The sequence below is a fragment of the Pinus tabuliformis genome, chromosome 7 (genome assembly GCF_031772625.1).
Source record: "Pinus tabuliformis cultivar Carrire ecotype Pingquan chromosome 7, CPIR1, whole genome shotgun sequence".
In the NCBI taxonomy this organism is placed as follows: Eukaryota; Viridiplantae; Streptophyta; class Pinopsida; order Pinales; family Pinaceae; genus Pinus; species Pinus tabuliformis.
The window spans coordinates 317,681,207-317,700,033 of NC_142293.1; the positions used below are offsets into that span (position 1 = coordinate 317,681,207).

The 18,827-nt window shown below is 36.6% G+C and overlaps 1 protein-coding gene across 1 annotated transcript; it reads right to left on the reverse strand.

Moving 5' to 3' along the window:
- Positions 1-3,308: 3,308 nt before the first annotated feature.
- LOC149247204 (AT-hook motif nuclear-localized protein 21-like) lies at positions 3,309-3,707 on the reverse strand. Its single transcript, XM_089443581.1, has one exon. The coding sequence runs from the start codon at positions 3,705-3,707 to the stop codon at positions 3,309-3,311; it is 399 nt and encodes a 132-aa protein (XP_089299707.1).
- Positions 3,708-18,827: the final 15,120 nt, after the last annotated feature.

The window sequence follows — 18,827 nt, forward strand, 5'->3', positions numbered from 1 at the left end:
CCTTTGAAGAATCCATGTGATGAAAATCTCCTGAATTGATGATCCATTCTTGCAGTGTAAAATGAAGGGAAATCAAATCATGGCCATTAACCCTTGTTTCTAATGGTTTTTACTCCATCTTATTCTTGGAAATTTCTAGAATGTGATGACCAACATTATTCTACTGAAAAGTCTTTGCCATCAAATCAATAGTCTTCTGCATGTAAGAGGATTTAGGATAATAGCATCTGTTACAATAAGGACACTTGGAGTTTCCTTTATTTCCCTTCTTACCCTTGGAGTTGGAAGAGTCATCTAGAGGTTTTGGATTTCCTCCCTTTCTTGGATCTGGATCTCTTGCTTTTCCTTTGGCTTTGGATCGTTGATTTGGTTTCGAGTTGCACTTTCCTTTTGCATGCATGGAAAGTGCATGTGCATTTGAAGACTTTAATGAACCCATCTTGATGAGCTTATCATGCTCATGAATAAGAGACTCAATAAATGCATCAAGTTTGGGCATTTTCCATTTATCTCCAATTGCAAGTCTAATTGTATGAAATGTAGAAACAAAAAGAACATATTTAGGACCTAATTTCGAGAAAATAGAAAGGATTAATTGACCTTCTTGTTTGTATTTATCGATCCTACAATCGTGTAATTGAAGAAGCAATTATTTTAATTTCGTAAATAAATCATTAATGTTCCCAAAGTTGTTTGGATCTAAGGAATTTAGCTCATTTTCGAGAATATGAGCCTGCATCTTATCTTGCTTTCCAAATAAATCCTCCAAGGCTTTCCATATTTGATTCAGAGTGGTGCATTTGTCTACATAGAAATGCAATGTTGGAGATATGGTCAACAATAGAATACCAAAAGCCTTGTCCATCTTGTTGAAGTATTTTTATTTTTCAACGGCAGAATTTGGTTCAACTTCCATATCCATAACTATATGATACAATCATTTTCCTTTGAGATGAAGCATAATCTTTGGCTTCAATTGGAAGTAGTTATACGAAGTGAGAATAGCGGAAGATGGGAACTCCATTCTTTCACCTTTGAGTTGTAGCAACAATTGCAACATTTTTTTAATATTCTAATTTGCAAATCAAATCTCCCAAGAATTCTGATTCTTTAATCTTCAAACTTACAAAAAATAGTTCATGCACCTTCTACAGACCCTGTAGCTTTGATACCATGTAAAATTATTAGAGCATAGATAAGGATTTGGCTAAAAAATAATTACACAAACTTGCAAGAATTGAAAAAGAAAATAGGAATAGAGAATGAATTCAATTACTCAATATTGATTTGAGAATCAATATATAAAGCAATTAAGTTAAGCTTAGTTGTACATGCAATAACTAAGGCTAATTAAAGCTAACTAAAGCTACATGTGCTCCATGCTATGTTAATGTGCACATGCACCCATGCAGGCTCTAGAGTTAACAAAGTAAATTTAAGTGCACACCATATGTAAGAATTAGATTTAACTAACGCTAACTAAGTTCACATCACACGCAAGCACTAGAGTTAATTGAAATTAATTAAAGTTAACTAGGTGCATGTACACAAACATTCATTAATATTCTAGAGCATCATCTTGTTGGGAAGATCTCTCAATATTCGATGACATAAAAGGTGTGACATAAAATGTCTTTTCACAAAGTTTGTGATCCTCATGAAATATTTGTACCTTATTTTGATATTTTATTTACTATAATTAAAAGGAGAAAAAAATAAACACAAAATTATAATTTATTTATTATATAATTAACATTTTAAAAAATAAAAATAAAATATCAATTATTCAATATTGAAATAATATTATAATTTAATAAATTAATATAAATCCATTAGAAATTTTAATGTAAAATTATCAACAAATATTTAGAGATATAACCTTTTTTAATCAAATTTGTGTACTTCAAAATAGATTTTTGGCAAAGAGACTATTCTAAAACTCACTCCAGGGAAATCTCTAATTTCTTCCATGTTAAAGAAGCTACATATATCCTTTTTAAAATAAAAATAAAATATTCAATGTATATATAAAAAAATATCACTTTCACTTTGTGATATCTATATTTGATATGTATTAATTAAAAAAAAAATCAGTATGAGTCATAAATAAAATATTTTAATATCTATATTAAGTGATGAAAATATATATATATATATATATATATATATATATATATATATATATATATATATACATATATATATATATTTTTATATCAATTTCATATAAAGAGATAAAATAATTGAAAGATTAAAACAATCAACATAAGAAATTAGACATAGAGATGTGAAGAAGAAGAAAAAAAAAAATTCCTAACTACACATAGAATTAATAAAATTTATACTTACTCAAGTTAAGAAAAAAATACATATCAATTTTTAAAAGTATTTCTAAATGGAATACTTCTAACTGAAACCTAATTCATAATTATACTGTAAAATAGAAAATAAGTGAAACCTAATTCATAATTATATTGCAAAATAGAAAATTAAGTAATCCATAATAATTTTTCTAAAAACTTAATAAATCCAAAATTAAAGATAAATTTATGGTTATATACCTTTATTCTTAATAAAATAATTTACAATAATATATCTCTATTTTGAAATTGATCTTATTACTTAATAAATCCAAAATTTAAATATATCTAAACCAAATTATTTAAACTTTAAAATAATTTAATATCAAACACCTTATACTAAATACGATAAAAAATATATGCATTAATTTTCAAAAACACGTTTAAACATAGTTTATAATTATATTACAAAATAAAAAATTGCATAATCCATGATACCAAACAGATTTGAGTCCTCCGAAATCTTAATAAATTCAAAATTGAAATAATTTAATATCAAACACATCATACTAAATAGAGTAAAAAAATTATATATTAATTTTCAAAAACACGTTTAAACATAATTTATAATTATATTACAAAATAAAAAATTGCATAATCCACGATACCAAACAGATTTGAGCCCTCCGAAAACTTAATAAATTCAAAATTGAAACAATTTAATATCAAACACATAATACTAAATACAGTAAAAAAATTATATATTAATTTTCAAAAACACGTTTAAACATAATTTATAATTATATTACAAAATAAAAAAAATTCATTATACATGATACCAAACAGATTTGAGCCCTTCAAAAACTTAATAAATTGAAAATTGAAAATAAATCTATAGTTGGGTACTTCCATTCTCAATAAAATGGATCCGCAATAATCTACCTCCTCTCCAATTGATTTAATTACTTAATAAATCCACCCTTAAAATAATACCTAAAATGATTTACTTTAAATTTCAGAAAAAAATGACACTGAAAGGGTTTGTTCGATGGTACTCATGTCGATGGTCCTCGTGGGAGAAAGAACTGCATGGATGACGACCGGGCTGCAGCCAAACAGTGGCCAAAGGACGTTCCCACCCATGGCTTTCCCTGGTTCGTTGGCAAACGTGATGGCGACGCTGTTGGGAATTACAGGCGGCGGCAGGATGGTGCCCGAGAGTGACACGAGCCTGAAACAACGTGGGTAGTGGATTAGGTCAGGGATCACAAGTGTGAGGTCTCTGACAATCCCTGTGGCCTTGAGAATGCAGAACCCATAATTTCCACAGGCGAGATTCATCACTCTCTCCAACACTTCGCACCCACTGGGGATCTCAATTGTGAAGGGTTGCACAGAGTTAGGCATAACAAAAATTATGAAATTCTGCAATGGCCGCGGCTTCAGTTTATTTTTAGATCCGGGGGCCGACCTTTGGGTTTCCGTATGAGGGCTTTTTGATCTATTGACCCTTCTTCACTTTGTGTGTCACTGTTTTCCCTGCTTTCGGCGGCTGAGCTTAATTCATCGAAGCCCACACTACCCACGGTTGACCCTTCTTCACTTCATGTGTCGTTGTTTTCCCTGCTTCCCGTGGCTGAGCTTAATTCATTGAAACCGACACTTCCTGCCCCAATTGTGCTTAATTCATCGAAGCCCATGCCATGGCTCTCAGCGAAAGCCGCTAGTGTGTCATCTGTGCTTCCCAAGGGTATGTATATTAATTCACCGAAAATCCCATCATAGCTTTCAGCAAAAGCCGCTAGAGCTTGATGATATGATGCAGCCATTTATGTAATGAAGAAATTGCACCTAATCTAGTTTTCTAGACTTATATAGTCTTACGCCAAATTGAACCACAAAACTTAAATCACAACCACAAGATTCTTGAAATTTGTTTTAGGTTGAATGGGGGTAGCTCTGCTTGTGCTAGTGGAAGATCTGTTATTTATATAGTCTGAGATCCTTAAATTGGGAATAAAATTATTTACTTTAGAAAATCTCAATTTTAAAATATTTTCGAATATGATAGATACAAGTAACAATTTTTTAAATAAAATTTTAAAATAATATACAAATTCTCTATTTAAATAAATCTCTCCATCCGAAATTTATGTTTAGACATTCCGCTAAAATCTCAGATGAACGACCCAAACAACGTGCAACGCATGATAGGTAAACCGATGTTGAGAGGATTGGGACTCGGGTTGAGTAGTGGTATGCCGATGGGTGCCGTCGAGATTGACTCATGTTTATCAATTTAATTTAATTTAATGTAATTTAGATAAAAATACTCTCCACCATTTAAATAAAGTTGCAGTTTTCTAAAGCAAGGTACTTTTTATAGACAACATCGAGACACATCTGTTGAACCGTCAAGTCCTCCCAACATCACTCCTTCCGGTATTCGTACAGACTTGGTTGTGAGTCCGATACATCATTACATGTATTTTTTACCTCAACCTCCATCTTCAAACTGGGATGATCTTCCTGATGACATTCTCTTGTGTTTTTCCATTCCGGACTCGACACTTATTGTGAATGAGGATCATGCTATCGACGGAGTTGGTGTTGCACACCAAACATGGGTTGTCATTCATGAAAAGTATGACTAGTTGCTTAAACATCCACTAACAACAAAGGAACATCCATGTCTATCCGTACCTCCTCCATTTTTTCCTGAACTCCTTGGTGATCTTGCCATCCTGGATTTTTCATGTGCATCTCCATCCACAAACGTGCCCATTCTTGATCATTCGCAGGACACATCGGATGTCAGTCCATCATCTAACAACAGGGAGGACCAATCATTCTTTGAACATCCACTTTATTTTTCATCTATCTTTTCTAGAAATGAAGATGATGAACATTCTTGCTTCTCATCTACCCCTCTATGTGATTCATCAAAGCATGAGGATTTCTACCAACATCCTGAGTTTTCTGATCTTCGTTGTTGTGATCTCTTTACCTCATCATCTGATCACAATGTTGATTCACGTTGTTAATCTATATAAGCCATTGATCTATGATGATCCATCTATCAACGAAGTCGAAACCCCGTAGACTGTCGAGGCACTTCAGTCGGAGCTGATAGTTATGTCAGGCCCTTGTCATCCTGAAGTTGATTTCACTTCTGATCAGGAAATTTTTCAAACATGAAAGTCTCCTCATCACTCATCTGTATGCATTGCATATCATTCTAACACTCAGATTTCAATTCCTTCACTTGAAATACACGATCCCATCGCTCATGCATTGGAGGAATCTTACACAGCAAACACACTTGCACAACGTAAGTTGTCTACCTTTCTCACATTTTTTTGCATGTCATGGTTAAGGGAATGCATACACTCATAATTTTCACGCAGTGTTGCACAACACCATGGCAACACCAGAGATGAAAATAAAACTCTAACGACCATAAGGCTTGTACACCAATATACACCTTATCCCCAATCAAAACAGCTATTTTGGTTTGGCTTGGAATGTGTGTCGACCGACCAAGGGCTTGGAAGATCTTACATCTTACAATCAATCAAGTGTGGAAACCAATGAATAGAGAATTGAACAATACTTCTGGAGGGGTTAGACTTGCTTTTCATGAATAAGGTCCATAAAGAGAGTTGGAGTTCTACCTGTGTGTTTCCAAGTGTTGTAGTGGCTACAACCTCCCTCCAAAATTTTTCCTTAGCATCATTTTGGAGCCTCCCTACCAACCATCCTCAACAGCATCTCTTGCACTGTCAATCACATCAACTTCAGTTGTTTCATAGAGTCTTGTCAACCTATGCATGCAAGTTTGTTCCACCTCCTTCACAAACTGATTTCAGACTTAGTGGTAGTTGCTAGTTGAGCAGCTCACTTTTGGAATTGCACAATTCTGGAGGGGAACTAACCTTCCCACTAGAAATTAAAAAAACCCAGCTCGACACTCGACTAGGCTCCATAATTGCACAATTCTTCTTGTCGGTCTTCCTCTCAAAAATTGCGCAATTCATCCCAGGATAGCTACGTAGCCCAAAAACTGTACAATTTTGGGTAGCAGTCACCTACTGCTCCCAGAAATTGTGCAATCCCTCTCGGACAGCCAACCTCATAGCTAGTTGAAATTGTGGAAATCCAGCCAGGCAGCCTGCTGGGCTCAAAAATTGCGCAATGCAGTCAGACAAGCTTCCTTGAGAAAATTGTGAGATCTGACCTAGAATAGTTGATCAGCCCAGAAATTGCACAATCCTGGGAGACATTGACCTGTTCCTCCCAGAAATTGCGTAATCCTTCTCGAACTGCCATCTCTACTTAGCCTAGAAACTACACAAAGTTTCATCCTAGGCTCGTAGACCGATGCATGTGAATTCACGTTAAGCGGTTCCCTCTGGGACCAAGAAAAACTGATTTGCATGCATGGACATATTTTCCCAAGGCAACATGCAAAGGCATCGCTTGATTTAGGGGTATATGTTTGGTAGTTGGAGGTTACATGACATGCTCATTTTAGAAACCTCCCGCCAAGTGTTGCTTTTCCTAAATTTGTGGCATGCGAGTGATAACCTCAATTTTATCAAAAATCATCAACTGAACACTACAAAAGCTCATTCCTCACATCGACCTTGTATCTCTTACATCCCACATTGCATCTAGGAGTTGTTGGCTCATTTAGCTCAACTGTTTCAGGGTAAGCCCGCTTTTCATGTCTTGCACGGCATTTCTATTGTTTTTTGTGTTTTGCTTTGTGTGAGTGATGTCTTCTTGGTTTTATTGAGCACTTGCTGTCATTTTGATGTATGTTAGCTTGTAGAAGCATCATTTCAGTTTTCGCTCGCATCTCATTGTTGTCGCATGCATGACACTATTTTTTCACGGACGATCCTTGTTGCAATGACTTGCTTCACATACATGCATGCTTTCTCATTTTCTGAATCCTGCACTTGATGTTTACGTGTATGATTATTCACTCCTGTTTGCACTCATCTCATCATGCATTCAGAATTCTCATGTTTTCAGTCACATGTCGACCAGTCTAGGCTGCCTTAGCCTAGACCGTGCCTTACTCGGCTAGCAATGTGCATTTCCGAAAGAAAATGCTTTGCCTTCCCTCCAAAAATTGCGCAAGTTTGGCGTAGCACTAACCTCTAGTCTTGCATTTCACATTTCTTGGAGGCATTGTCCTATTGGCCCCAAAAACTGCACAATGCAGTTTGTTGGTTGCATGTCACTGCTGGCTGAAATTGCGCATTGCGGAGTTTCATTCCTCAGCAGGCTAGGCTAGACTGTGCATTGCGTAGTTCCAGCAGTCAATCAGCCTCTTGATAGCCTAAACTATGCCTCATGTAGTTTTGGCAATCAGTCTCCCAGCCTCTCGGTGAAAATTTTGCAATCTTCATAGACAATCACACATGTATGTTGCATGTAAACCCTCTAGTTTGTTTTGGTTTTCGACTGATATATTTCTTGTCATGAGTGTTGCTATGTCTCCAGGTATCACAGGTGTTCTTCTACCTCTCAGTAGCACAGGTACAATGGATTCTGGGAGAGTAGAGGTGAAGACACCACTCAAATCACACTTAGGTATGTAGTCGATCAAGTGTCTACGAACTTGCATATCTATGAAGACATCAAGTTGTTCATGGACAAGTATATCAGATGAAATGGAAACAACGTCATAGCAAGAAGCACCATCTGCAGTAGCAGAAGGTAGCACATCCACACGCAACAAATGTAAGAGGAAGGTTATTGACAACACAGAGGCGGAGCAAGGCTGTGAGTTCAAAGAAAATCCAATCGTGACAAAGAAGCTTTGGAGATTCACGCTATGAGGTGATGGCGCGACACAAAGATCACATGAAGGTAGAGAGAGAAATAGAAGGAGTTGCATGTGTTGAAGCAAAAACTCAAGGAAGAACAGGATATATAAGAGATCAACAAAACCCCGTTGGTTTAGTATTGTTTTAATATTAATTAGTCCTACAGCCAGTTTAGCGAATCCAAGTCAACAATCGTGCTAGTAACTGTCATCAGTATCTGTCACCTATAGTCACCATGGCTCAAAAAGTAGGTTCCTCATCAGTTATTCATACACCCTTAATGGATGTAGAACGAGATATTTCTAATACCCTTCGTACAATTAAACATTTTTCGTTATATCAAGAGGTCATTCTGAACCATAAAAGGTCTCCTATATTCATGGCAATAGTTAGGTCAAGTGTTCTAGCCCATTTTGTTCCCAAAACTCATTTATTTCCTAAATTTATTCAATCTCTAGCCCAACAGTGTACCCCAAGAAATTTTTTATAATGAATTAGTCTGGGGAAAATGTTTTCCAAGTAACTTCACAGTTAATACACCAAGCTTTGAATTACCCTGTGTCAGGAGCTTACACCACATTTACTGAAGAATCACTGATTTCTTATTATGATAGTATGTCTCCTGAGGAGATTTCTCATGTCACTTCTTTCTTAGCTCCTAAATCTAGTCAATTATTCTTAGATGGAAATCTTTTCTCTTTAGAAATTTTTGCAGTTGACATAAGACCTGCGTTGCATGTAATTGCAAATATTTTAGGGAAAGAAGACTCCAAGTAGATAGATAAAGTTGTGCTGGGATTTTTCTCCTTAATGATAAAGCTTGAGATAGTACTGGACATCCCAACATTCTAGGTAGATGTTATCAATACTCAATTTATGACTTTGCCTCTCACTCATTCTTTCAAATTTCCTTTAGTCATTACTTATTAATTTTTGTACCAGAATGTTGAACATTTATTTGTTTTGGGGTTAAATGTTGTTGATATCAATAAAAAGAAGCAATCAGTGGTATTTTGGATAGACCTAATAAGGGGTGATATAGGAGATGGTGGTTTATTTGAGTTTATTTCCTTATTTCTCCCAGTGGCTTATAAAATTCTGAATGGAAGCCTACCCCCAACTTTCTTTCCTAAAGCTCAAGGGTGTCTTCAATTGAGTAAGGATGTGAGATGTGGGGATTGGTTCATCTTTTAAGAGAATGCAGAGATTTGGCTTTATGGAGCCTCTGTCAAGCCTTATAGGTTACCTAATTTTGTGCCAATGAGGCTATCTACCCTTCAATTTATAAGGCAGAGCTTGAATGTTGATCAAGTTCATTTTTTTCCTATGAAGAAAGGCTTCTTCTTCAAGTTGCCTAAAGCAGTAGGACCCTTCATTGTAAACACCAGACAGGCTACCCAGGAAGTTGAAAGATTGTTGAATGATATGTGTCTTTTACAGGAGGTTGTGTGGGCTTATGACCCTCACCAAATTATTTCAAAGAGAAGATTGGAGAATGGTTATTCAACCTTTATACATGAAGGTAGACCTGAGACAGAAAAATTGGCAAATGGAGGCTTGCAAAACACTCAGGGGACAAAGATTGAAACCCCTAGCATTACAGAAAAGGGGGTAAAGAGGTTCATAGAGGAAGTTATTGATCTAGATGAGGAAGAATCTGAAGTAGCAAAAAAGATAAAGATTCAAGATGCAATGTCTTTGGCTCAACCAAGTTTGATTATTCAGTTAGGAGAGATAGAACATGCCCCTGCTTCCCCATCCTCCAGAGAACCTATTAATGATCAGGTTCCTTTAATTCAAAGTATGTTTTCTCAAATAGTTGAGAGAAATCAGAAGATGAAGTTAAATATGGAAGCTTGGGTTGAGTCTTAGGTAACTCCTAAACAAACAAGATTGCTATCTACCATGGATTTGGAGAAGAGTCAACACAAAATTGCTTTTTCTCATCCTCCAGAAATATCAATGGGATCTTCTAGCAATTTCAAGACTATGAATTTAGCTATTGACATCACAAGATTACAATGCTTGACAAGGTCAATTTTCATATGAAAACTCGGCAGTTAATTGTAAATGATATATATAAGACAAATGCAGTAGCTTCCAGGGCAGAGAAAATGCTAAATAAAGTGATTCAGCAGCTGAAGTTGGAGAAAGCTAACACTAGAGCTTTGAATGTTGAAGTTGACAAGCTAAAAAAGATTATCATTAAAATAGGGGTCAATCCTAATGACCAACCTGTTGTTCAAAAGTTGTTGTAATCTGCTAAATCATAGATTGGAGCCTTGAAAAATAAGTTGAATCTACCTACAGGTGAGCATCCCTTAGCTGTAGGGATAGCTGATGTGGAAAATGAAAAAGAAAAGCTCCTACAAGATGTGTTGCAGAAGAGTGAAGAAGTTTCTTTACTTAAAGAAACTTTGGACAAGCTACAAAGGCATGTAGACACTCGTATTTGTACTGTAGTAATGCCACCCAACACAAATGATCCAGTAGCACAGGTTCTACAATTGGGAACAAAGCTTAAAATGGCTGAGCATGATGTGAAGAAAGCTCAAAGAGAGTTGGAAACAACTTACAAACTACTGAATTTAAGTGAAGAAGAAGTGATAAGGGAGAAAGATATTGCCAACAAATACAAGGAAGATCTCTTGAAATTCAAGCCAGAGAAATCCTATGGGATGAAATTATTGAGGTTATCAATGGTATTTGGGAGTTTTTGGTGATTATATCTGAAGAAAAACAATAATTCGGGATATGGAGGAGGTGGTCAATAAAAATAAGCAAAAATATATAGATAGATCAAAGTTTGCAAAGAGGATGATAGACTTCATTAACTCTAAGTCTACTATAGAGTTGAAGGAGCATGACATGCCAGACATAATAACATGTGCAATTGATTTCAATAAAATGATTTTCAGAAACATCTAGAGGATTACTGTTGAGGAAAAGATAAAGGAGATAAAGGAAGCAATTTCAAATTTTAACATCTTGTTTGACAAAAGGGTTAGGGCCAGACTTCCTTCTTGCTGGGATATTCAAGGAAACTTGTTGCCATTGAAAACATATGAGACTTTGCTGGTTGAGGCAAAAACAAAAGTTGATAACACTCATGAAAGGAAAACAATATTAAAAGGAGCCACCATTGTGAATTTCCTGAACAAAGATTTCAAACTTCTCTATATGGTGAAGACTCTATTTTCTGACAAACCTACTTATGGTAGGATTACAACTTGTAGAATAGCGCTCGACAAGTTAGAGGAAGCACCAAAGTCAAATCTACCACTATGGAGAAAGTGCAAGGAATGGATGATAAAGCAGAACAAAAATGCATTAGCAGGACCACATACTCAAGCCATAGATCTGAACAGTGAGTAGTAGTCACCAATCATACTCTAATTTCTATCACTTCTTATTTTCTTGTTTTCTTAAAAAGAATGAGGTGTCTTTTACCCTCCATGTAATATTTTGTAATGACCCTTTACCTTAGACAGTTAGGAAGATAGTTAAACAGTTTGACAATTTTGGTGGTTACAAATTGTTCCATGATGTATAAAAAGAGGCAAAATTATAGAAAATGGGTCGAATTTTGAAGGACTTCGACAAGATACTATTGTATTTTTTATATAAATTGATGATTACTGAAAGAATCAAGAGTTTTCCACATATTGTTGGGTATGCTTTTTTAAATTCTCTACTATGTGTCATCATGTGTCTTCTTTTCTTTAAATATGGAAATGAAGTTGCAGTTCTTTGTTTACTTATGTGAATGAAGTTAAAATCCCTTAAAAGAGTGCTCCTATATTTAAAGTTCCTACTTCTACATTTCCTCTAAGTTACAGATAATAGTTTCTGTGAAAAGCAACATATTGTCTCTAACTTCTCAAAGCATTCTTCACTGAACATTTATATTCATCAATCAAATGGCATTCTGAGACTTTCATGTCACCTAAGTATTGAAATTTAAAAACCAGGTATTTCAAGTCTTTCATTTCATAGTATAACATACAATTAAGTGACCACTAAGTGACATAATCAATAAACATTAATGCCTTAAGCACAATTTCTACACAACGAGGAAATTGGTTTCTTAAGGGACAACAGAGCACACAAACACCATCATGGACGACCAAGCTTTGCATCAGTTCGCCACCATCAACCATCACAATGATGTCAAAGAGTTGGTCTCACCACAATGGTCCGAGAGTTAGTGATGCCTTGCATGGCTTTCTCAAGCCATTTTGTCTCACATGGGTACATGTGCAGATTGTATGTAACATCTTGTCAATTGAAAGTTCAAGTGTCGATATTTGAATGCAATAGTCATCGAGTAGTTGAAGAGTCATGAGAGTAGGCAAACAGTCACAAAGGGGAATGTCAACGGTCACCCCAACCTTTGCTATAAATAGTCCCTCATAACTCATTGTATAGGCTTTTGGTCAACCAAGCTTCCGATAGGAGTATCTTAGTGAAAGTTTGGAGAGTATTGTAATGAGCCTAGGGTTCTCCACTGTGCAGAGCTAGTATATCTCTTTGGAGGAGTAGGCGGCAGTGACTATAACTTTCCGATGTCAGAAGTAGTGGTTGATCATGGTTGTATTGTATGACTGGAACTTTAGTTCTTAACATAATAGTGCCAGCACATTTCATGCATATGACGTACTGTGTTTCATCTCTCTTGTTTACTCTAAATGATATATGTATATGTTTTCTTACGCATGCATGTGTAGCTATTTTCTGTATATGTATGTATGAATCTTACTGAAATGTATTTGGCTTAACCGTCACTTTGGATTGCTAGATTACTTGCCTTCCATGTTGTGATGCATCTTTGCTCGTGTGTTCCCTTCTTAAATCCGTGCTTTCACATGTTTCCAAGGGGCACACTTACCTCACCCTCCATGTGTTAGAACCATTCATGCACCTTGCTTGACTTTTTCATATGTCACACCCTTGTTACCAACAAGGACATCTTACTTGCCTTTGCATGCCCGTGTTCAAGGCGATACTGCACAACCTACTCTTGGGACTCCTACAGTAAACGGTCTAAGGTCTAGTTGGGACTTCTTACGGGGGAGATCTCCTGACATGTTGGTGGATCCAACATTGTCAACACATCCCAAAACTGATGGCCAAACAGAGGTTGTCAATAGGATGATCGTACACATTCTACACATGTACAACTCAAAGCATCCACGCATATGGGATGAAAGTCTCCCATATGTCCAACACAGCTACAACTTATCTCTCCACAACTCAATAGACCACAACGCCTTTTAGGTAGGGCTAGGATTTCAGCCATTGTGCCCCATTGATGTGGCCATATCATTTGTAGCCACTCAGGTAGATCCAGCTCACATGCATTCTGAAGCTAAAATGGCTAAAAACATCGTTGAGTGCATTGAACACATCTACCAATAGGTTCATGATATACTGGACAAAGCCAATGCTAAGTACAGTCAACGCCATGATCAACATCGAGTGTCACACAAGTTCCAAGTGGGCGAAAAATTTTGGCTTCATTTGCAGAAGGAACACCTTGCTAGAACCCACTGCAAGCTTCGCCCACTCTGATATCAGCCATACACCATCACCAAGGCCGTCGGTGATAATGCCTTCGAGATCAGCATCCGACCGTTCCTTGGTCTGGACCTAGTGTTCAATGTACATTGCCTTCGACCATACTTTCCACCATTGTTGTACACATCTGACATTTCAAAATAACTCACACCAACAAAGATCAACTCAGACTGCATCAAACAGGCCACAATCAATTAGATCATGGACACATGAATCAAGAACACTCGGTAATAGAGGATACAACTATATCAATTTCTCAAAGCACGCCAACTTCTTCACCAAAAAGTGGTTCACTAGGGATCAGGTTTGATAGAAATTTCCTCACCTCATGGAGGCTCTACACAAAATGGGGGCAATTTCTTCCTAAGGGGGGAGTAATGATCCAGGTGGATATTGGTGGCCACCCGCCTATTCCACCTAGAACCACCAGTCATTTTCATCCATTGTAGCACAATTTACTATGGCAGTTTTTTGGGTCCTAAACTTCCGAAGTCGTTTTGAGGCCCTAAACGACATTTTTTGGAAAAAATACTTCTGTGAGTTTGAAATAAATTGTGTCAGAAGTTGTATTCCTTAGAGATATATTTCCAATGAGGTATCATATGCATCAAATGGAGATAATATGACCAAGTTACGACCCTGAGATCTTGGCTACCCAACTAATCCCAACGATGCCTATAAACTCTTGGTGTTACATCTCCTTGGGTTAGGTGTTGATTGTTTAGGGCCTTATCTTATTTTTCAATAATAAAAAGGCCCTTGAGCCTCATTGTAACTCAACTCAGAGGCATGTATCCCCCACTCCTCTTCTCATAGATAAACTACTATCGCCCACACTATCTTATTTCCACTCTATTTGTAAGCATAGTTCAATGTTTTTCTAGTAATGAAATGAAGTGTTTTTATGCCGCATCTCTGTGTTTATTATTATATCTATAAGTTGTTTCATTCTTGTTTAATTTCGGATCAAATGTATCCAACATTTTCAAAACCCCCCATTTTGGTTCTTTCTACACCTCCTTTGGCCAAAAATTGAGTAAGCGATGAATGTTTCTTCATTTCTCCAATTTTTTTAGTAGTGATCCTACAATTCGCCCCAAATGCAGAAACGACGCACAACCCTAACCTACGTTCCCACTTAGCGGGCAAAATTGTAGGACGTTTAACTTTGCCCTTAAGTCCCTAGTTTCAAATTTTGTGGTCATGTGGTGCCATGCGACCATGTTGGGTGCCAAAGATTTCGGGTCGAGGGCTAATGGATCTCTGTGCCCCTTTCCTTCCGTCATTGGTCATATCATGGGTCATACAAGTCAGGGCTCGCCCCCCATTTCCTCTGCCACACGTGTGGTTATATGGCACCATGTGCCTTAGGGCTGGCCCCTTATCTTCTACCTCTGGTCTCCTTGCGTGCTACTCCAACTATGTTATATGCTCTGAGGCTGTGGTCGTGGGTCGAGGTAAGTCCTATCCCCTTCGCCCCCTACCTGTGGTCTCGTGGTGGTGGGGTCACTAGGGGCTAGGGCTTAGCCCAGCCCCCTACCCCATATGTAAATTAATGAAACTTTAAATATAACCCTTTTGCTATGTTTAATAAGAAACATTTTAGGCGAGTCGGTGGAGGACTTGGTTGGTAGGCGGTAGGTCACAAGTTCAAATCCCATGCAAAGGTAGTTCAGCCTCAACCATAATTTTTCCAAGTAAGAAGAGGGTGCATGGCTGCCACTGATTGGCCCACATGGCTTTCCCTCATTCATCAACCCTTAAACAAATGAAATCGCACCATACACCAATGAATCAAAATGTGACAAGTGCCATGCAATGACTAGCCCATAAAAATAAAATCAAATGCCTAATTAATATATGGACTGCTGACTGGGTGTACCTGCAACCCAAATTCCAAAAATTTTAGTTGTTTGCTAATTCAATCAGAACATGATATCGGGATCATACAATATTAGTTTTCAGTTAAATGAATTACGTTCAGTTCAGATCGTTGATATCTATCTAGTCATTTAGGTTTCAAGCTATATCAGACACTTTGAATTTTTAGAACTATTTTGATCCCCCAAATCAGGTACCCATTTACAATACATGAAAAGAGGAAAGAGGGAAAACCTAGTGGGAAGTAAACCCTCCCTCAAAATACAATGCAAAAAGTAGAGAAAAGACATTTCTTAGGCAGTCATGTCCTTCACCTCGAGATGATCTCACAAAATTGAAAATTTTGCTCAGTTAATGTCTTAGTAAAGATGTCAACAATCTACTCAGAACTGGGACAGTACTAGAGATCAATGATCCCCTCATGAATTAGTTCTCTAATGAAGTTCATGTGGATCTCTATATGTTTGGTTTGTTGTCATTTCATTAGATCTCTGCAAAACTTTAGTGCACTCTAATTGTCACACCATATGATAGTCAGATTATGGACATTGATACAAAACTCATAAAATAATTGTTGTAGCCAAATGGCCTAAATAGGGTCATTGACTGATCCTCTGCACTCAAGCTCTGTTGATGATAATTAAATGCCAACTTTCTTCTTACTTGACCAACAAATCAGGCCATATCCCAAATTAAGTACATAATTAGAGGTGGTCTTGTCACCATCCCAATCTAAATTTGTGAACCCACTCAGATCCAAGGAACAATTTTTAGCACAATGAATCCCATAGGTGATTTTCCCCTAGATATATCGAAAGATGCACTTTGCAGCTTTCTAGAGTAACTCATGTGGCTCATGCATGTATCTAGAAACTAATCCTACAACATATGAGAGATCAGGATGGGAGTGAGTGAAATAAAGAATACTCCCCATAAATTGACAATATAAGTGCAATCAACCAACGGTGTGTCCTTTCCATTCTCAAGCTTTATCCCTTATAATAAAGGTGTGGTTGTTGGCTTGCAATCACTCATGTGAGATCATTCCAAAAGGTATCTAACATACTTTGATTGGGAAATCGCAATCCTAGAACTATTATGATTAATCCCTAGTCCAAGGGAAAAATTTAGCAAGCCCATGTCTATGATATAAAACCACTTATGCAGTGCAGTTTAATCTCATAAATGGAAGAAACTTAACCACCAGTTATCAAAATATCATCTATGTAAAGTAATATGATAAACAAGGAGTCAATTTTATTCAACAAATAAACATTGGAATCAAATTTACAGCGTACAAAATTTTAAGATAACAAATAGGAATCCAGCTTTGCATACCATGCTCTAGGTGCCTACTTGAGGTCATAGAGAGACTTCTTTAGTTTGCATACCAAAGATGAATTTTTCATGTATCCTTGTGGCTTCTCTATGTAGATTTCATCCTCAATATCACCATGAAGAAAGGCATTCTTCACATCCATATTATGCACCTCCCATCGTCTTTATGTTCAAATGGAGAGATATGGCCTAGTGGAATCCATTTTTGCCACTGGAGCAAAAGTCTCATCATAGTCAACACCATGTACCTACTAAAAACCTTTAGCCACCAAATGTGCCTTATATTGAATAAATTGGCCATATGATGCTTTCTTAGTCTAGTAAACCCACTTGCACCTAATAAGTTTATCATTGGAAGGTTGCAATTGAACTAGGTCCCAAGTCTAGTTCTCAATGAGGGAGTTGTATTCCTCATCCATAACCTCTTCCCATTCAAGATGTCCAACTAGTTATACATAAGTATGTGGATTAGATGCAGGCATCATATAGGTGTGCATAGACATGCATGGCTCCATAACTAAGAGTTCTTTTGGAGCATCCTCAAAATGCGGTATATTGGCAAGATCATCTAAGAGATCACTCATGTTGTGCCATTTTTGTGTTGGAGTTGGTCAAGAATCTTCTGAACTGCATGAGGAAATATTATCTTGATGTTCAAAAACTAGTGGTCTAGCAGGTATCACTCGAAAAGACTCATCTAGATCAAAATTCTAACCTAAAGTATCATCTGCATACTCATCAACTAGTGGTGAGGGAAACTTTGTAACAAGTTCATCTGGTGGTGCACGCAAAGCATCTTCTACAAACTTTACACTCCTTTCGATAAATATCTCTTCAGTGTTGATATTAAGCAATATATACCCTTTGACTTCATCTGAATATTCAAAAAACATGCATGCCTTTCTCTAAGGATCCAAAGCCTTTCTCTTCTCTATAGAAATGTGGGCCAATGATCGAGTTTTGTAAATGTGGAAATGATTGACTTCAGGTTACATGTTAGTCCAGGCCTCAAAATTTATTTTTCAAGTAACATATTTATGACGAGATATATTCTGGATATATGAGGCACAATTGATATACTTAACCCACAATTTTGATGGAAGAGATCTTGCATGCAACATGCAATTGGCCAACTCCTTCAAAGATTTGTTCTTCCCCTCTACCACCCTATTTTTCTACAAAGTGTAAGGAACCATATGCTAAAATTTTATACCTGCTTCATTACAAAGATTTTGGATATATTTGTTTTCATATTCCTTCCTATTATCTATGTAGAGTATCTTGATGCATTTTCCACACTGATTTTCCACATGTACTTTGAAAATATTTAGATGCTGAAAAAATTCAAACTTGAGTTTTAGGAAATAAACCCAAGTGAATCTCATGTAATCATCTATAAGTGACAACATAATTTTTTTTCTCTCATTAAGGTTATTGGAAATGGACTCATGAGATCACTATGTACAATCTCCAAAGGTGAAGAGGCTCTCCATGCATTTCACTTCTCGAAATTGTCTTATGGATTATTTCCAAGAGAACATCCATACAAACACCATTTAAAAATCAATGGTCGAAAATCCTTTAAACATCCTTTCCATGCTAATTTGTTGCATATATATGGAATTTAAGTGACTAAATCTATCTTTCCAATTCTTACTTTCTTCATTTGCATGCATAAGTAGAAAAGTACGATCTGAATGAGGAACAAAATTAGAAAATGTATACAGATGAGATTGATCATTTACCTTGCCAAATGAAATCTTAAAGTTGGTTTGCATGTCATACATTTTCATGGAATCCATGATAAATTCCACTTTCCTTCCGATTCTAGTGAGATTCATCTCATACACTGAAAGGAGATTCACAGAAAGCCTCAAAATATGGAAGATGT